The 20909-nt window shown below is 38.4% G+C and overlaps 2 protein-coding genes and 1 long non-coding RNA gene across 3 annotated transcripts in view; 1 reads left to right on the top strand and 2 right to left on the bottom strand.

Moving 5' to 3' along the window:
* Positions 1 to 4263, bottom strand: part of LOC144644509 (nuclear pore complex protein Nup205-like) — a 29562-nt gene extending 25299 nt beyond the window's left edge. The window contains exons 1-4 of the mRNA XM_078504005.1: positions 4230 to 4263; positions 4018 to 4154; positions 1385 to 1754; positions 487 to 834 (exon numbers count right to left, since the gene is read on the bottom strand). Of these exons, the coding sequence (XP_078360131.1) occupies positions 487 to 834; positions 1385 to 1754; positions 4018 to 4154; positions 4230 to 4248 (874 nt within the window). The 5' untranslated portion in view covers positions 4249 to 4263. The remainder of the gene's footprint in view (positions 1 to 486; positions 835 to 1384; positions 1755 to 4017; positions 4155 to 4229) is intronic.
* A 188-nt stretch (positions 4264 to 4451) lies between these two features.
* On the top strand, positions 4452 to 16641 carry LOC144644531 (uncharacterized). Its single transcript, XM_078504043.1, has 13 exons — positions 4452 to 4624; positions 4982 to 5635; positions 6110 to 6189; positions 7294 to 7424; positions 7529 to 7615; positions 9437 to 9629; positions 10828 to 10904; positions 11020 to 11095; positions 11686 to 11844; positions 12342 to 12428; positions 12806 to 12994; positions 13736 to 13816; positions 14365 to 16641. Exons 2-13 carry the CDS (start codon positions 4989 to 4991, stop codon positions 15621 to 15623), a joined length of 3066 nt encoding a protein of 1021 aa, XP_078360169.1. The 5' UTR covers positions 4452 to 4624; positions 4982 to 4988; the 3' UTR covers positions 15624 to 16641.
* On the bottom strand, positions 5574 to 12586 carry LOC144644532 (uncharacterized). Its single transcript, XR_013569128.1, has 3 exons — positions 12492 to 12586; positions 11583 to 11923; positions 5574 to 6781 (listed from the first exon to the last, which is right to left on the bottom strand). It is a non-coding gene; the product is annotated as an uncharacterized LOC144644532 (long non-coding RNA).
* Positions 16642 to 20909: the final 4268 nt, after the last annotated feature.

Raw genomic sequence — 20909 nt, 5'->3', positions numbered from 1 at the left:
TGATGTGAGGGACATTTTGTTACTGTATACATGAGGTTTGTGTACTTAGGTCGTGTGACTTTTATCGCTGTGTGGATGTTTTCTCTTACTAGAATCGGGGTCATAATTTGTCATAGAAATCACTGTACTGGAGTCAAGTTCGATTAAAATGGTTTAACTTGAAACCGCAATCAATAGTAAAATCTGGAGCAGATCCAGGGGTGGTTCAGGTGGTTTGGTTTAGCCCCCTAAACTGAAATGAAGAATGTTTAAACATGTGCAGCGATGGTTTCAAAGGAATTAGACAACCTACAATCTCCCCTTGACACATGTTTCCACCTCTCCTCCCCTGGCCTCCCTAGAAGAGTCTGCCTATGGCAGGCAATTCTCCACCCCCCCCCCTCCCAATTCTATTGCTAAATCCTGGATCTACCCCAATAAAATAATAACAATAATAATAATAATAATAATAATAATAATAATAATTGTTATAATATAATCTCATACCATTAATGTTAGTTTGCATCTCTGCTGCTTCATCAAGGGGATCAACATTTAAACAATACAGCATTGTCATCAACAGCGTGAGAGTAACACTATCCAGTGTGCCATCGGCATCAGTAGATGGACACTTCTTTAAAAAGGACAATAGTTGAAGACAGTCACTTCTTGGAAGGGGTGATTGACAAGCAAAACAAAACAGACACTCAGCCAAGAGTTGCCGCTGATCTGTGATAAAATCAATGAGCTGCTGTTTATGTCGTTCATCTCCTATTGCTTGTCCTCTCTCCAGTTTGTCAAGTTCTTTCTGAACATCAAGCTGATCAAGTTGTTGAAGAACTGTTGTTGTTAATCCTGGAATGACAGAGACATTGAAGATAAGCTACTGGTTTTTGAAAGCAAAAAGAAAATAAGAGAGATAAAAATGTGCAGAAAATCACAAACTCAATTATGTTGTGTCAGTAGTATTCTGAAGGCTGGCTTTCAATTGCGATAAAGTCAGAGTTGGAGTTGTAAGCAGAGTCATAAGAGAACTAATGACCTAGTGAAAATCAAAAATCCGAGTCATAAGCTTGACAGTAATATTGTAATATTCAGAAGAATCAGAACAATTCCACTTTCTTCCGATTCCACTTATGACTGTCGTTTATAATCCTGTGAAAACTAGATTGTCAAAGTCGCAAGCTGAAGGGGAAGAACAAACCAATCACAATGCTAATTCTCACACCCTCCAAGTGCTTCCTTTCTGCTTGCAACTTCAACAATCTGGTTTTAACAAGATCAAAAACGACGGAGCCATTAGCGAAAATCGGAGCTCTACATTAGACTCGGCCAATTTGATTTTCACTAGATCTTAATGCTCTGCACTTCTGATAAGCCTTCACTAATAGTCACACACACAAACCTTCTTCCAGGAGTTCATCAGTAAATTTTGTTACCAACTGCGTCATGTCCTCGTAGAGACCCAGTGTCCATGTTATTCCTTCGCGAGACTGGATTAAAGTTCTTAAAGCACTAACCAAACACCTACGTCCATCATGATACAAGAGCACCGCCACCAATCCCCTGGTCAGACCAGGAAAATTAGGCTGTTGTTGTTCACCAGCAAGAAGCAACTCCATACACACAAATTCATTCAATTCAAGGATGTCACTAAGTATAAGGGCTTCCTGGACAAATTGTTCGGGAAGTTTTTGTTTTTCTGGGTGGCCAGCAAGTTGAAGACCTATGGTTGGCGCTTTCTTCAACTGCTCTCGGTGGTCTGCATTTTTTACCTAAAAGTGAGAAGTAGACTTAATGGTAGTAAAGCTTTAGATGAGTTTATTTGCAGGTTTTACAGATAATATCTGCAGACATTTTACAAATTTCTTAGTATTTTTTTTAGCCCCATAGGGGTGACGGAAAATGTGAGAATTGAGTACAGCCCGGGCCGTTTGGACTGAAACTCATCATCAACTCTCATGCACTCTCAACGACCCTCATGTGCTCTCATCAACTTTGAATGTGCTCAAAGTTTCATGAGAGTTGATGAGAGTTTGACGAACTTTTGTTCCCGTTTGACCCGAATTGGTGATAGTCAATGGGAGTTGATGGAAACCCTCATGAAAGTCAACTCTCATCCTCATTTGCCCCAGGCATAACATGCCCTAAAACCATTATTTATCAACATTATTCTTGTCATTTACTGTAGCTTCAAATGGGGCACTGCAGTGTAATATGAAATACTACAGTGAAACAACATGTTTTATTATATAAACTGCAGTGCTTTAGCTAGTGGTAGCAAATCGAGAAAAATGTATCACACATGTGTGGATAAAAATGATATCCACATGTGTGTTATCATTTTTGACCAATCAGCTTGCAGAGTTTGCCATGTTTCAATGCTCATCTTCAGATCTTCCTCGGCAATCTTCGGAAAACCTCGGAAATTTTCGGAAAATGTTCGGAAAAATTTGTACAACCTTCGGACAACATTTTGAAAATTTTTCGGAAATCTTCGGAAAATGGTCGGAAATCTTCGGAAAATCGTCAAAAACATCGTAATTAGTAGGTTTATATAATAAACAGAATAACACATGGTTGCTTGGAGATATGAAATTTATCTTCGAGTGTTCAACTGACAAAATAGTGAAATAGTTAATCGGCAGATTGTTATTTACATTTACGATGTTTAGGGTGCCACTTGTGTTGACACACTTGAGAGCACCAGCTTTAGTATCTGGGAAATGACCAGGCATGATTTCAATCAACTCTTTCTTAACGCACACCTCTGTAAGACGGACACCTGGCAATGGTCCCTGCAGTTTTTCAGTCATTTTACTATAACTTAACACCCTACAAGGTGGACACCTCTCTAGCACAGATAACGGACACTTAAAAAGTGTTTTTTGTTAGCAAATAATACTTCAACGAACTTTGTGTCAGCATAAAGCAAAGTTAGTTAGCCTTTTAAGGACATTACACTTACCAAAAACAATCTGTTATAACAGATTACTTCTAGGCTTAACTTTGTAGGTTTATGGGCACCGAAGAGATCGTTTTCTACTAAGAGTGTAACAGTTTGTAGAGGCTCTCAACTTTTGCTCCAACAAACGAATATTGTTTTTAAACAGACTTCAAGAACACATATATGTATTCGTAGTGCATAGCCGTTCAGCTTTATTATCTCAGAATTACTGGTGTCACGTTGCCTCCACTCTATAAGGCAGACACCTCTCTAAGATGGACAGTTGGGACCAGTCCCAACGGTGTCTGTCTTAGAGAGAGTTGACTCTATACTGTAATGTATGTACTTTCATGTCAGCAAGTACTTTCAGTCAGTATCATTCCTTCACACTTATTTTGCTTTTATAAATTGTAAATTTTATGGTGGTTTGAAAGTTTTAAAAATTACGAAGATTTGTATGGAAAAAAGTTGCTGGATGGCATTTTGCCTTCAAACAAACAAATCCCCAATTTTCTTTGCACCTTTCAAACCACCATAAAAATCTGGCACCTAAGCATGGTCTAAAAACTGTTAGTTTTACAACTTGCTTCATGCTTATTTGATTTCTGGTATATCATTTCATACCATGACCATTTCTAGTACCATGCATTTCTGGTCGTTAATTAATATTAAACACTATATCGTTTTTACAAAACAATACAATAGAATGTTTGGAGAATTGAAGAGAAACAGTGGGTTTAGGATAATTCAAATCAATTCAATACAACTCCTCAATGTACATGATGCATATTTTTGTTTGCTTTCTTCTTTTTGTCCTTTCCCTTTTTTTTTATCATAATCACCTGTATCTTAGAGTTCATTAAGCTTAAGTCCTTAACTTGTTGTTGTTACGCTGCACAAAACTCTAGAAAATATTTTTCTTGACATCTGTGTACAAGCATGCATGTTCATTGATAAATTGCTTTGAATTGATTTAATTATCACAAACCCACTGTTTCTGCTGTCAACTCTCCCAATTAATAAAGAAGGAAAGGCACTACTATATATTCATTCTCTAGATCATGGTATTTGAAAACGCCTTCACCACTTACCGGATTTTTCAGCAAGGAAATAAAATCCGGTTTAAACTTCTTTAAAGCAACTTCAAGTTCGTGGTATATTTCGGGACTTTTCTTATACAAAGCTCGCTCCACACTTGCTTGAAGCTCCTTGTACGGTCTCCAAATTCCTACATATAAAACAAAGCCAGTAAATTACAGTGTTTTAACATGACAACTGCACAAAACATCGCTTTTTTCCATACCTCCTATTGCAGCCGCCATTTTGTTGGAGCGCGCGAAGCGTGCTTGCTTGGTAACCAGGGCTTCATCAAATCCGCAAAAGGACTAAGACTAGCTGAGCAGCCTGGCCAGTCTGTCAAGCGTGAATCACGAATCACATGATATGAATGCTAAAATTTCATTGGATAACAGCGGGAGGGTTGAGTGACGAACCAAATCCCCGCGTAAAATTGAACGCGCCAAAAATCACAACCGCTTATAACGCGGTTTCATTGTGCTGGGAAAGAAAGGCGAGGTGATATTTCAGCCATTTTAGCTTCTAGTTACCCTTGAAGTGATTTTTCACCCATATGAATCATCGACGTGGCTACACTGTGTTGTTTTTAAGCAGAAGTTGACGGATATTTTAAAACAAGTGGTAAGTTACACAATGCAGTAACGCGATCGCCGACGCTAAACCTGGCGCTTCCCGCCTCTAATTCTCAGAGTCTCACAAATTGCTACAATTTCTGCTATAAAGACTAGTCATTTTACCTAGGTTTATTTCTCATTCTATGACTTTAATAGTCTGATTTTGATAAATTATTGTATCACACGCTAGAAACCCATTCCGTGTTTGAAATCAAAGATAACCTTCCGTTACTATCAGGACGCGCTAGCTGAATGCCCGGCATTTGTAACGACTTATGAATATTCTTGTAAATTCAGAATATATTTCATCTGTTTTTTTTTTCTTTATGATTTACTTATCTCAATTCGTTTGAAATTGTTTTAGAGACGTTATGGAATCAAAATCAGTCGTATTAACTCCTGAAGGCTGGGATAGCGAGCAGACAACAAACACAGATCATATCGCTAGCGATTGTGATGATACCGAGAGCGAGTGTAATAGTTCATCGCAATCGATTCCGTTGCGTCGATATCCTTCGTTGGCGGAGCTTTCTTCTATAGCTACAAACTGTGGAGGAACTAATATGGTTTCTGATGAATTACCAATACAAGAGAAACAACTTATGCCAGCGCCAACTGTCGAGGATTGCAAAAATCAAATTACAAGTCAGCTGAATAATATTTGGGACCAAGCACCTCCTGCTACCCCACCAAAGGTCGTCGATACGGCAAAGAACTCGACAAATCAAACCGGTGACGATCCACTGACTCCTACAGCTAATCTTAAAATGCTTGTTAGTGCTGCTAGTCCGGCAATTCGTGATAGAGAAATCAAGAAACGAGAACTGTTTCCTGGGGAAAGTTTTAACACCTTCGAGTCGCTTCACACGGCAGCAAATGCGCTTATTTCAAATTCAAGACAGTCTGAAGCGTTCGGAGGCGACAAAACTGTAAACGAAGACTCCAGTCAGGTCGATTTTGGAGGGAACAAGATCACTATAAGTCGAAAAGACAAATCGCTTGGTCTTCTATGCCAGAAGTAAGTAAAATAATTGCAATATAGGAGCGTTGTAACCGGATTACCGTTTAGCGCCAAATTTGGCGAGACGTGTCAATGTTTGAATTTGTAATGAGAAGTGAAGACATGTTGTTTACGCGCCAAAAAGCTATATTATTTGCTTGATTGTGATAATTTTCCATATTGATGATTGATCTTTTGATCAGAGATTCAAACATTTAACCTTGCTCGAGAATCAAGTGAAGAAGCAAGGGATTTTCAAGGGCATATTAACCACGAGGTGGCGTTACAGATTAGCTGATCTTTGCCTATCTAATTAATGCAGTCACGTTTTTGGGCTTTTCAAATAGTAATTAATTAAGCATAAACGTGACAGCAGGAGAACATTTTAGCGCATTTTAATCATACTAGTGCTTTTTTATTTCTGTTGTTAAATGTATTTAATCTTTAGTTCCACTTGATGGTAAAACATCACGTCTGTTCTCTTTGCAACAGGTTTCTGTCTAAATATCCAGAGTACCCAAAGCTGAATCAGTTTATTGAGATTGGTCTAGATGATGTGGCCAAAGATCTTAGTAAGAAAAAACAGTTCTCATTAATTTAAAGACAGAATATTAGATCATTAGATAACTTACATCGGTAGGTTAAAATATGGAATTTACTGTCATGTGATTGTTGCAACGCTTCCTAGCATCTGCATTGAAGACTGTACTAAAACTGACTCCAAAAGGAATTAACACTGCTGGCTGCTAGTACTTTGGGTCACACAGGGTGCAGTCTTCACCATATCCCTTCAATTGCTCTTTTACAATCTGTTAAAATCCAAAGTAGAACATGTATCATGCTGCTAGTCTCTTCCAACTGCAAGATCTCTCCCAGTCATGTCCAGTCAATAAGTTTTAAAGTAGACAGCTGAGGTGTAATGGAATGCGGCCAGATAAGCATTTGTTTATCACATAGTATGCCATATCACCGACAAGAAGGCGGCTCAATACTAGAAGTAGCCATTTTTTTAGCCAATTGCAGCACTTAATGAGAACCCTGCATGTCCAGTGGTTGTCTGGTAAAGAGATCAGGTCGTTGTTAGACTTTATAACAAAGTATTCCAATCAGTCAATCTTTCTGTAAGCAGATGCCCTGGGGACCATGTAGTGTCCAGACAGGTGGCTATTTATGGGAGGTATTTATAAAAGAATAATTAAAAAATAATTAGGTCCCCATTTAACCCTGTTCTGCCTAGTCTCTAATAATTCAAGATTCTAAGACATGCTGGATTACTCTGTTTAACAATGCATTATTTTCATGACTATATAGTAAGTATGTGCAAATTTTGTGCAATCTATCCAAGTAGATGATATCAGTTGAAAAAGGTGTTTTACTTTACTTTAATGACACAACATCTCTTGAATAGAATTTTAAAATGAGCTTTGTACATTACCATGAAAATTACAAAAGTTTGCATTTGCTATAAAGTTGCAAAAACCATTAAAAACGGAGGATTGCCTCAGACGGTAACAAACTTTTATGATACATTGTACATGTGCTTGTAATTGTGTACACACAAATAAAATAAATCCTGCTTTGTTTTGTAGTAAAAAAGTTAAAGCAGAGTAAATGTTGTTATATCAAACACTGGATTGGGCATCTTAATTAAATGCAGAAATGTTCTTACCTTGCAGGTGTGGAAAGAAGACGTATATATGACATTGTAAATGTTTTAGAAAGTGTGGAAGTAATTAGCAGATATGCAAAGAACAGATACGTTTGGCATGGCAAATCAAGACTTCCCTCTACTCTCATTAAACTTAAGGTACATCAATACAAAATAAAATTATATTTTCATTATGGTATCTCAGAAAGCCTCTGTCTTTATGTAAGCTGTATAAAACTTAACATTTATTGATCTATTTACAGAATTACGCTGTATCAAAAGGGCTGAAGTTAAAGCCCTCACCTTCAGGAAAAGAAAACCCAAAGCACAAAGAAATGAAGAAGGAAAAGGTAATTGTACACAGAGAAGAATTTTCTCTTTAGTACAAGTACAAATTATTCCTTTGTACTTGTGATATGAACCTTAATTGTTATTATCACGTGAAATCCTATACAGGGAATTATTAAATTCCTTCCATAAATCTGTATTTTTAATGTGAATTTGCTCTTAGGCTATGGCTTCATGAGCAACCTTTCAGCAACCCTCCAAGTTTATTGTTTTCCTTAGTGACCATTTGGCCACCGACTGCTCAAGTTTGATTGCAAGTGAAGAATTTTAGTTACTAAATTAAGCTTATTCTTTCAATCCTTCTTCCCAATTTTAGTCGCCAGGCTGGCAACTACAGTTCTAATTTAGTCGCCAGCTCCAAAATTTTACTTAGTCACCATGGCGACTCAAATGGTCTTAACTTGGAGGGTTGTTCAGTGTAAATAGTAAACACTCTGTCTTGTCATAGAAAACTTGCTCAGTCAATTTAGGATACTTATTCATGGAAAACTTGTTTGTGTGTAATATTATTGAGTTTTGCATAAATCTTCCCATAGACTGACAGTTTTTCTTGTTTTTTTTTTTTGTTTTTTTACCCTTGCACAGAGCTGCAACGAAATTTGCTCATGTCCAACGAAATCCCCAGTGTTGTCAGACATAATGTCTGGACAATTTTTTGATCATTAACCATTTTACAGCAACAATGAATAAAAATCTGTCCGACCACAATTTTGATTTGTCCGACCAAGATGGTGTCTTACTAGGACATATGTCCTTTCAAGTAAACTAGTAATAGTTCTCACTATAAAGCTGCCCCCGCCTTTTTATAATTTGATTTACAGCAATAATCTAGGATTAGTGGAGTCTTTTTGTCGCCTTTATTGATGCCGATGGACTACAGGCTTCTTTTTTTACTGTGCCATGTACGTCATGACATTGTTTGCTGCGGAATTTCTTGTTGTGTGACACCGTTGCATCCTAAAAATATTAATTCACAAGTTCAAGTCGAATATATTACCTAGCGCGCGGAAATATTAACCTAGCGGAAACAACACATAACACATTATTCGTGGTGACAACACGCAAGCTTATTCCCGGGCTTATAACATTCAAAATTAACTTTAATACTAACAATAATTTCCAGGCCAAAAAGCCTAAAAATTCCGCAAGTAACAAATATATATGGCACAGTTCAAAGATTCGAGAAAACAATTTTTGATCCTTATTCAACCCACTCTTTGGATCAAATAATCTGACAGTTTGTTAGCGAAACGAATTACCTTGTATTACATTTTTGTTTATTACTCGTTGTAAGATGTATACGATACAAACCCCCGAAAGCAAACGTTGACGCTCGAACCAGCTCTTAGAACACACGTAGCCAAGAACACGAAACCAATTGCTCGAAATCTTTCGACGTATTACTAACAACTGCTTCAAATATCACTTAAAGCAGAGAAACCGCTCGAACAAATCTGTGAACACACGTAAACCAAAACCGGAAAACGAAATGCTGCTAGAAGATGGCGAAGCTTGAAGGTGACGAAACGCGACTTCATGGTTGCAAGTACCCGACACCACCGTGCGCGCTTGCTAAAATATTACCCGAGACGACCTTGCGCGCCTAGTTTTGTCAAATCGAGAACGCTTCGCCCATTACAAACACATTTCTTACTTTTTCAACAAACATTCTTTGTCCTTGTATGTATACACCCGGGGACTCCTAGGGTGCAGGCCAAAACCCTGCGGGGGCAAAAAAATTATTTGCAGCCCTGGTTGTATGTACACTGAACATGTAGAATTCATCATTTTTTAAATTTCATTTTGTAAATTTTGTGTCTTAGGCAAAGGTTCCAGTTACTCCAGTACTACCCACCCAGCTGCCATTAATACTCCCAAAGGATTCCAATCTCATGTCTATTGTCCAAGCGTTAACACCTAAAATGCCCTCACTGGATAACAACCTTATGCCACCACCATCAAACATGCCAGAAAATATTGCAGAGGATAATGCTAGTAAAAAGCTTAAATTTAAAGGTATGTAGAGGCCTTTTGTAAGACACCAATACTTGCATTCCATGTACAGTCACATGCTATTTTTTTCCCGTGTGGTACACTGTCATCACAGGTCAAGTGATCAGTCTTGTGAGTCTTGCACAGGGTTCGTACAGGTTGTGAAAAACCTGGAAAGTCATGGAATTTTAAAATTTCATTTTCCAGGCCTGGAAAGTCTTGGATTTTAAGTTTTGGTCATGGAAAATGGAATTGATTGTACAAAATAAATTAGGCAGGTTATATTTGGTGAAGAAAAGGGTTAAAATGTGCCCGAAATCAAGAAAATTACCAAGAAAAATGATCAAATTTAGCTGTCATGGGAAACTTTGAAAAGTCATGGAAAGGTCATGGAATTTCAAATGCTCAAAAGAGTACGAACCCTGTTGCATAGATTTTGTGAAAACTTTATATGGACGTACAGTTACTTAGTTTGAACAACATGAAGGATATGAACTTTGTGACAGAAGTAAGTCTTCTCTCAGGGTGGTTTGAAGACTAGATGAACGATAATGGTGGAAATCGAGCTTTGACACAAGCTATATGGAATAATATTCTGAATTTTTCTAATAGTAGTCAGACTCACTGCCACTATTTTAGTAAAGACTTGTGAGAGCAGCTAGGTTAATAACTGGGTTCAAATGTGACAACATCATACATATACATGTACTGCCAGTAATAGCTTTGTTGATGACTGAGTACCGTTATCGGTATTTATTCGACTAAGCATCCAGCTTCGAATAACCGCCCACCCCCAGCCCCCCTAAAATTAGGGCACAAGAGGAATTTTGATTATTAAAGAAATTGAGATTAAAATTGACTAAGAACTACTAAGAGACTATCCCGAAGACCGAGTTTTTCAATTTTTTTTGTTACTGAAACTTTCAATGAACATTTAAAATTCTGCTTTCGTACACCTTCACGTTTAGTTATTATACATTGTTTTGCTGCAAAATAAACGTACTACTTGCTAAATATGGTGAAAATTTAATAAGCGCCCACCTCGACTAAGCGCCGACCCTCAAGGTCCAAAAATTTAATAAGCACCCATGGCGCTTAATCAAATAAATATGGGGGGTAAGAGTGCTTGGAAAAAAATAATGGACAGTTAGGTATATGTTTAGATTCGTACATGTATGTACAATGTAGCTTAGTGTAAAATGTTTTATATTTTACTTGGCAGATAGTGAATACTGCAGAAAAGACAAGTCATTAGGAGTCCTTAGCCAAAAATTCTTAATGATGTTTTTGGTCTCTGAGGTAAGTACAAGACACATAAAAATAATCTTAATGTTTGTACTGGTGTTATAACATTTGATGATGCAGTACCGCTTGGAACAAACTACTGATCAACTTGATATTGTTTGCTACCCAGACAAGATATGTGACACTGGAGGATGCAGCAAATGTACTTATAGGTGAAGAGGAAGAAGGCCAGACAAAATACAAAAGTAAGAAATTGAAACAGCATAAAATGTAGATCTATAATCTTTCATGAAATGAAATAGTTATTTAAGCCGATCTGTTTTTTTACAGCCTAAATGTTCAGTGTCTTAACAGTAAAATCACCGAAAATTTGTAAAAAAAAAAAAAAGAAAAGAAAAGAGAAAAAGAACAGATCTGCTTAAAAAACCGTTACATTTCATACATGAAAGTTTTGAACTTTCATGTTGGCATGTTACTAATAAGGCACACTAAAAATATTTTTCGAATCTTGGAAATCCTAAACTCACAAACCCTCAACTTTTTATTTACCAATAATCTTAAATTTGTACAGTCATACATCTTTAATACGAACACCGAAAGGACAGGTAACGGCGCCCCTATTATGGAGGAGTCCATATTACAGAGGTAGAGTTTATATGAGTTTTGGTCTCTTTCAGACCAAGGGAGGTATTCGTATTAAAGAAGTGTCTGAAAGAAGAGGTTCAACTGTACCTGACTAAAATCAGAGCTTTGCTTGGCTTCATCCTCTAATGATAGCAGGTAATGCCATAATCACACATGTTAAGCTGTCGGTAAAACTTTCTTTCTGTTTCAGCCAAAGTTCGACGACTGTATGACATTGCCAACATTCTGTCAAGCCTTCAGTTGATTGAGAAAGTCCACATACACAGTATTCAAACTGGCAGGAAACCTGGCTTCAGATGGATTGGAATAGATCCTGATAAATTGGAATTACTGGTAGCCAATACCCAAGGTTTGTTGTTGTCAAACTGTATTTTCCACCTTTATCTTGTGTGAGAAGCTGAATGACCTCAGTACCTTTCAATTGGTATCTGTAGTAAAAAGTGATCAGGACTAGAATAAGAACTACTATTCCTTTTGGATGTGATTACAGACCTTCGCAGATTTATGCTGACTGCCTGACCCAAGTGTTCAGTCAGGTGGAGGCACCGTGAGAGTAGAGAGACCTGCCTAAGAATGCAAAACAACCCTAACACTGTATCAAGTGTAAATTAAATCATGCCCTCCTTCCCTCCAGTCTTTGCAAGAGAAAAAAACCCTGATCGCAGGTTAAGTATCAAGGTGCAATGCTTCTCATCTCAAACCATTTCATATTGTTATCAGTTACTTTTAGGACCAAACTCAGTTATAAAAAGAGGAATTCACTATGGATGGTTTAATGTTAGTAGGATGTATATGATACAGATAATAGTTGTTCATTGATTTTCATTGCTTGTCACTGCCTTACAGACGAAACTCAAAACCCACCAGCTGTAAAGAGAGTATGTGCTGCAACAAAAAGCACAGCTATGCAACTTGATGAAGAAGAAGAAGAAAGTAAGTTTAAAGGATGGATAACTACACATTGTATTCCTTCTAATGTTAATTGGATTCACTTACCTGAAGAAATTTTAGTGACAGGAGAAGTGCAAGCTTTCTTTGTGTCAGTGTAATGCGCCACATACATGCAAATCGATGTAAACATGAGAGATTGCATTACGCGTTCATATTCGTCACGTGCGTGGCAGATTGCGTGACAAAACAATCCAAAACCAAACACAGTTTCCCAGAAAGGTTCGCCGGACAAAATTATAAACTGAGATCATTCGTGACTATAAGTTTTTCAAGATGATGAAGAAGGGTTGTAAACATGTTCTGAGTTTTCCTCTTCTTGAAACCTAAATCTAACGCATTATTTTGTTTTTCTTCGTCAGGCGCCGTAGGACGCTTTATCAGACGGAGACCGAGTCAGCAGCAGCTCAGAGCGCGATTGGAAGACACTGAAGCGAGCAAAAACAAGCTGCCGCGTTCACGATCTGAGAGAGTTCTGAGCACGAAGAAAAGAGATCAACGTGATAGCGAGGAAGATGGCTTTTCAGTTCAAGAGCTGACAGCTTCATTCAGTAAGTTAACCAAAGAATCTACACCATTCATGGCCGTAAAGGTATCTTCTAGGTGACTGCCAAAGCAATCTATCGAACCAATCACAACAAATAAATAAGGCAATGAACCAATCAAAACTTTGGGCAAAACATACAGTCGGCGTTTCAGGGACGAAAATAGCAATCGGTCACCGGACATTGGCCGACCAAAATTTGCTCATGTCCGATGAAATGGCAAGTGTGGTCGGACATGATGTCCGGACAATTTTTTGATCATAAATCATTTTACGGCAACGATGATTAAAAATTCAACCCTTTATTTTTGTGATGTCCGACCACAATTTTGTTTTGGGTCCGACCATGATGGTGTCTTAGTGGGAGATATGTCCTTTCAAGTCAAAAAAAAATATGACCAATAAAACTTTGGGCAAAACATACAGCCCTGGCGTTTCCTCCAATCAAGATTTAAGCTTATTCAGCCCTGAGTAGTAGGCCGGAAACGTCTCGTATTAAAGGCATACGTTTGCACATTTCTCGAGTTTTCTTCAATCAATAGGGACCCAACAAACACAAGCCAAAACAAATGAAACACAATGCTTTCAACGGTCTGTTGAATACCGCTCTATTTCATTTACAAATCAGACGGCTCAGCTTTTGCACCGTTTTGTTATTGAAAAGCTTCAAATGCGAATTTTTTTGGAAATTGTTACTCTGTTAAATATTTGTCCCGTTTAACTCATTAATTTCTGTTTTAATTGACAGATGCCGATCCATCAATAGCCAGTCCAACAGAAGCCAAGTTCCGTGCTGAGTTGAAGAAACTACACCAGCAATACCCTAATCATATCCTTTTGATGCCTGGTTCGTTGTTATGTCTGTATTTCATGTAAAACCCCGGCCAAGCGATTAGTCATTTTCGTCCAACATCGTGTTGAATGAATGTGTCTGATCCTCTTTATTCAATATTTTTGACAAACATCTTTCCTAAAAACAGTGGTTAAAAATTTATGTTGGAATAAAATGTTTAAACGCTTAGCCGTGACGTTGGCTTTATGTTTTTTTGTTTTTCAACTTCTGGCCTTTTTATCCGAGTAGCCTAGTCTGGAAGTTTCATTCTTGGCTGTCCAGAAAAAGAAAATGAAGTGGTATTCAGATCGTTTAGATTCGGCCGCTAGTTTCTGTACGAGTGGCATATTTCGGGGAAGATTTTATTAAAATTTCTTTTCCAAATTTAACCTTTTCTGTACCTATAAAGATCATTCTTTCCACTAACTCCATATTAATTTATTATTTCTTCTCTTTACTAATTCCAAATACACAGTAACTTACTTTATAAAAGCTTGAATAAAAATGCGAAGTGCTTTTCACTATTTATCCTTAATTCGCCTCACGTATGTCACAGCTACTTTCCGCTTGTAGACACGCGGATGATTTTGATGCAAGGAAAAGTCGACGTTCCCTGTTCATGTCAGGAAAAACGAAACTCGAAGATGCCCCGGAGCCAAAGCGACGACGAAGTGCCGACGACGTGTCATCGATCAAACAAGAAACTGATGGTGGATTTTCGCACTCGTCGAATTCACCGTTTAAAAGCATTCAAGATGAAAAGAAGGGCCCGTCAGTAAGCAGTCCAAAACAGGCAAGCCCTAGTGGAAAGTTTAATCAGTCGTCACCTGAGCAAAAGATTCTTCTAGAAAGGCAAAAACAACAGAAACTTTTAGAAGAGCAGCAAGGATTCGATTCGCAGGATGAGCGCTGGAAGCGCATAGAACGCGAGCTGGAGAAAGCCTTTCCCAAAGGAGGACCCAGTCGCCCCATGATGGTTCATCAGTCATCATCGCCATTGCCGTATGACGCGCTTGTAGAGCAGTCTTCTGTCGCTATTCAAGCCAGTCTTATCGACGACTTGAGCCCTCTGAAACCACTTAGCTACTACTGCAAGGTCAAGTCCCCTTGGAAGAACACCGAATCTCTACAGAGCTCCTGTCCGGCGTCGGCAACGCCCTCGCCCGTCCCGTTTCAGAATGGATCTGCATTGAATTCGTTCAACAACCCGCACGCGATGTCACCAGTGCCCATTCTTCCCGCTACTGAACGTCCGTCCAATGTTAGTAACGCGTGCCCAAGCAATGCTTTCTTTTTCCAAGTACCCGTCTCAGCGGCGAACGGCGCGTCAGTTGTGTGGGCTACACCCACCCCACCCTCCGGTCACTCGACACCTTCACCTGACCAGCTCATCAAGATGGCGGCGCAACCTGTCAACACACCGGTGCTGTACAGTCCCAGGTCTCTCACGCCTACTCCAGAGCCTGCTCATCCAGATACATCCCTGTTTTCCACCGTGTCTGACAAACAGCAAGCGATCCTCACACCGCCTTTGGTAACAATGGGAGATTCTCAACAGGTTGGCGCCGTGCAACAGGCCCTATCTATTCAAGTTCCAACTATGCCTCATGTAAGCAACACTGAAATCTACTCAGTAACTCCTATACCGGGAACCATGACTTCGTTGCAGTTCACGACTCCACTGGTTAAAGTAACGGACATAAACAATGTTGTTCCCATGGAAACACCCACTAGCACAGTCCAGCTACTAAGAGATGTCTCTAAACGTCTGTCACTTCCTTTTTCCGGTGATCAATCCATTTAGGTCAGAGAATTTATTTTACAACATTTAAAAGCATTTCATTTGATGTGACCAGTTTTCTTTCCTTTTGCTTTACTTTTAAAGTCCATCAAGAGATTTACTAAATGCACCAATCACTTTGACCTGACATGTGAAAAGGTGTTATAAACATAAACTTCTTTTGCTTCGGGCGTCCCGGCAGCAAAAAAAACGCACTTAAAAAAACGCTGTTAAAGCGAGGACTCGATCGGGGTTTGAGCGAGATTTTTTTAGTGAAATTTCTTCGTGGCAAAACGTTCCGTCGAAATAGCAGCCACGATGACAATTATTTTTAGTTGCATTGTCATTTATTTTTCTAAAAAAAGTATTCAATGGTGAAATCAGTGACTTAATTTTAAATTAGAATTGTATTTTTATACGTCAGGTCGAAGTTATCTGAACAATTTTAGCATTAGATCTTTCGTGCGTTCGTTCATTCGTGGGTCGTTTTGCTCTTTATAATGGTATATGAAAAGGTGACCCAGTTTTAACTGCTAATACGTGTGTGATAAAATTTCTTCCCAGTGATTTCTTTTCAGGCTTTATAACCAGCCACTGTTAATGAAACTTATAATTAAAAGTCAAAAAAGTGTACCAAAGAAACAGCGCACTCAGAGGAATAATTGCCGTTCTTGAAAAATATTTGTACAAAAATTGACGAGATTTTGAAAGCTAGAGAAAAGCGCTTTCATGTAACGTCACGGTAACAAAACATGTATTACCAACCAAAGAGAAAGCACGCTTTGGGGAAACATTTTTCCTTGTTGTTTATGCCAGTTCCCGACAGGCTATTGTTCCTTCGGTTGCGTTGTGGCAGGTCACGAAGAAAGGCTGTTTTAAGTGAGCACTCTTTCTGGTGAAAAGGAAATAGCGATAGAGTCTTAAACTTTATTACCTAATGTAAAGTATTCTCAGTTTTATGAGGGTTTCCGTCTTCAATTTCTCGCCTTCCTTTGTCAATCGCCTTTATAAAAGTTGTTGAAATAAAAAAAGACGATACGAATGTGACTCTAATATTTACTACACACTCCATCTTGCATCATGTCATAATGGTGAAAAGTCTTTCCTCCCCTCCCCCATGCAACTACGTATGCAAACGGCAAACGTTCAAAATTGCTCTTTTGGCGGCGGCGGCGGCGGGGGGTTTGAAGGGTTACTCTAACAGAATGCGTGAAACCAGAAGCATAGAAACCTGTATAATAAACTGGTCTTCAAGAGTTTACAAACACATCAAGGGATATTTGTGCTCCTGTATATATCAGAGAGGCGGGGTGGTGCAGTGGTGAGAGCGAACTTGCTGTTGACTTCGCGACTCGGTGAATCGAGTTATGGTGGAATAAACGAGCTTCTCCCAGATGTTCAAGCAAATGCACCCGTTCGGATTATTCTGCCATTCAAAGACCAAAGATCAGCAGACGTTGTACGAAGACAGCTGTCCGATCTTGGCAAGAAAATAAACAGCGATCTACGCCCAGTTTTCACAAGCAAGAAAATTGCCGACGACATCAATGTAGCAGAGGCCAAACCGCCGCTTATAAATCAACAATGTGTTGTTTACAAATTTAAATGTGATTCGTGTGATGCGGATTATGTAGGCTACACTCGCCGACACCTTTTCCAACGCATTGATGAACATAAGCACTCAGCTATTGGAAACCACCTGCGTGACGCCCACAACCAGAGTAACAAAGATCTTAACAAGCAATTTACAATCTTGAAGAAATGTCGCGGGAAATTCGAATGCTTGATCTTCGAAATGCTCTTTATCCAGGAGTTAAAACCTAAACTGAACACTCAATCTGACTCCATTAAAGCAAAACTATTTAGTTCGTAATTAACATTCTATACAATTCACATTGTATAGTCTTTAATCTTATGCAACGAGATTTTCACACGCACTCTTAATATATATTGAACTCATCAGAATCTGACTTTTTTAGAATTTGATAATGATGAACCGCGATTCATCGAAACGTCATTTATTTTCGCTGATTTTTATTCTAAATTGTATAACGAAAGCCTCCGTTATTAGAATAAAAGAAAAAGTCCGGTTTATTACCGATTGGCAAAAGGCAAGGCCTAAAAGAATTCCTTCAGTTTATCAACCACAGAGAGAGAGAGACGAGGCCAAGATTTTCTTGCGCTTTCGCTTTTAGACACTCGAAGCCCAAACAGTACTAAAAACTCTCCGCGCATCCACAAAAGAAAATCGCACAGAGATATTTGACATTTTCTACAGACAGAAAACTCATTTTCGTTCACTAATTTTGCTTCGGGAAATTATACTGGCTTCGCAGTAAACTAGCAGTAAATTTTCCTTATATTCTAAGGGAAAACGGCTTTATTCCTAAGTCTACAATTACCTACTAATTATCAATATTTACAAATTTTTGACCTGGGGTAATTGGTTAATAATAGTTTCAGGTGATCCATTATGACTTTCTGTCGTTTTGATGATCGCTCACCACAAAGGACATACATAGTTAATAGAGGGAAATGGTTATGAAGCCCGGCAAAGCTCTTTGTTATATTTTTTTTTTTTTTCGCTTTTTGGGGGGTTGACCGTCCACAACACCTGATAAAATATAATAGGTGGATACGTGTGTTCATGCAACTAACCAAAAAAAACATTTAAATTACGTAACTCATACATAGTGTATGAACACAGAACAAAAGATGTGCACGGTCATGGACCTTCCAACCTAAATCTTGGCCTCTTTGTTTGCCGCTTTGAAGTTTGCCGGGCTTCCTAACCATTTCCCTCTATTACTGTAAATATGGGTCATACGACTAAATTTCAGGTAGCTCTAAAAAGTTACCAATGAAAAAAGGTCCCACGCGGTACGAGTGACAAATAAATTATTACAAATGGTAAAAGATAAGGTCTTTTAGAATTTCATTATTTAAACAATTAACCTAGTACAGGGAGACACGAGGCCTTTGATTTTGGAGTGCTTAGGTTTAACGTACAGCGAATTTGATTTATATTCTTAGGAAAAACGACTTTCTTACTTCAGTTAAAATCAACCAAGGTTACAGCTAACAAAGTAACTGATTAATCATTAACAAACTTTGTATTGACTAACAAATCACTTTTGGGTTTTTAACATTTGCAGGTTTCTCCCAAAAAGTTCATTGTCGCTTTCTGTCATTTTTAACATTGCCTGCCACAAACGTCATACTAACGCATATCGAAAACTCTCAAAAGTGACCGATGAAAATAGTGGGTATACACACGACAAATAATTTATTACCGATTGGCAAAAGACAAGGTCTATAAGAATTGCTCCATTCTTACAACCACACAGAGAGAGACACGAGGCCAAGATTTTCTTTGATTTAAGGTTAGACAAAGCAAAGTATTTTACTTCGCAATATTCAAATCAAAGGATCATTTTGTTCCCAGTTGCTTTTATTCAAGTATGTCCATACACTCATAAAAATTCCGCGATCTCTTTTACAACCTAATTCGTTTACTAAATTTTCGGGATCCTAGGAGAGGCGTTAAACAGATATGAGGCGTTTATTTCACTTTAACTGTAACAACGTCATCAAAACAAATAGAAAGCGTAGTTTGCTAGCGGAGTAAGATACCGTGAAAACAGAGTTGGTGAGTAGGAGAGCAATCTAATCTGCGCTAATGCAAAGTCTAGAGATGTCATTCATAGTTCGATATCGATGTTTTCATCGTCATCAAAGTCAACCACGTTGGCGTTGTTGGTTTATTCGATGTCCGAGCATGTAAGAAACTAACTATATTGGGTGATTTTACTATATGGAGCATTTCCTAGTTTTTTGAGGTGATTCTTACGTATTCTTGGAGGGGGATCTATTAGACACGGGGCGTTTATTAGAGGCGGGCGTCTAATACAAACTTTATACCTCATGGGAGGCGTTTATTATATACGAGGCGTTTATTTGAGAGTGGGCGTTTATTACATCATTTACGGTAAGCCAACGTTTTACCCAGTAACTGTCCACCACGTTTATATGCCTGGATCACTGGATGGCAACGGTAGCTCGACAAGACCCCAGCACCGGAAAACACCCCAGTGGCTTGGCGTGGTAAATATAACGTCATAAGCCGAGCTTCTCGACCAATCGCTGAGAATGTCCATTTCTAATATTATCATATTCACCACGGGGAATTATACTGACTTCGCAGTGAACTAGCAGTAAATTTTCTTAATATTCTAAGGGAAAACGGCTTTATTCCTATAGAATCAACAAAGTCTATAATTACCTACTAATTAATAAAATTTGGTTTGTATCTGATCTTAAAATCGATTTAAAAAGTTGGTAAAAACGTATAAAACTGAATTTTCGGTAACTCTCTGTTACCTTCATCGGAGTTATGAAGGTAACAGAGAGTTACCGAAAATTCAGTTTTATACGTTTTTACCAACTTTTTAAATCGATTTTAAGATCAGATACAAACCAAATTTTATTATGTCAAACACTGATCGCCCTAATAACACCTACTTATTAACATATTTACAAATTTTTGACCTGGGGTAATTGGTTAATAATAGTTGCATGTGATCCATTATGACTTTCTGTCGTTTTGATGATCGCTCACCACAAAGGACATACATAGTTAATAGAGGAAAATGGTTATGAAGCCTGGCAAAGTTCTTTGTTATAGGTGTTTGTTCGCTTTTGGGGGGGTTGAGCGTGCACAAAACCTTACAAAATACAATAGGTGGTTACGTGTGTTCATGTAACTAACTCATACATAGTGTATGAGCCCAGAACTAAAGATGTGCACGGTCATGGACCTTCCAACCTAAATCTTGGCCTCTTTGTTTGCCCCTTTGATGTTTGCCGGGCTTCTTAACCATTTCCCTCTATTAACTACGGGTAGCTCGATAAGACCCCGGCACCAGAAAAGACCTCATTGGCTTGGCGTGGTAAATATAGCGTCCTAAGCCGAGCTTCTCGACCAATCGCTTAGAATGTCCGTTTCTAATGTTATTATATTCACCACGGGAAATTATACTGACTTCGCAGTAAACTAGCTGTAAATTTTCTTTATATTCTAAGGGAAAACGGCTTTATTCCTATAGAATCACAAAGCCTATAATTACTTACTAATTAAAATATTTACAAATGTTTGACCTGGGGTCAGTGGTTAATAATAGTTGCAGGTGATTCATTATGACTTTCTGTCGTTTTCATAATCACTCACCACAAAGGTCATACAACTAAATTTCAGGTAGCTCTCGAAAGCGACCAATGGGTCCCACCAAAGGTCCCAGGCGGTACGAGTGC

This window comes from Oculina patagonica, chromosome 2 (genome assembly GCF_052425735.1).
Source record: "Oculina patagonica isolate OP01 chromosome 2, crgOcupat, whole genome shotgun sequence".
NCBI classification, from domain to species: Eukaryota; Metazoa; Cnidaria; class Anthozoa; order Scleractinia; family Oculinidae; genus Oculina; species Oculina patagonica.
This window is presented reverse-complemented; position numbering and strand designations above follow the sequence as displayed.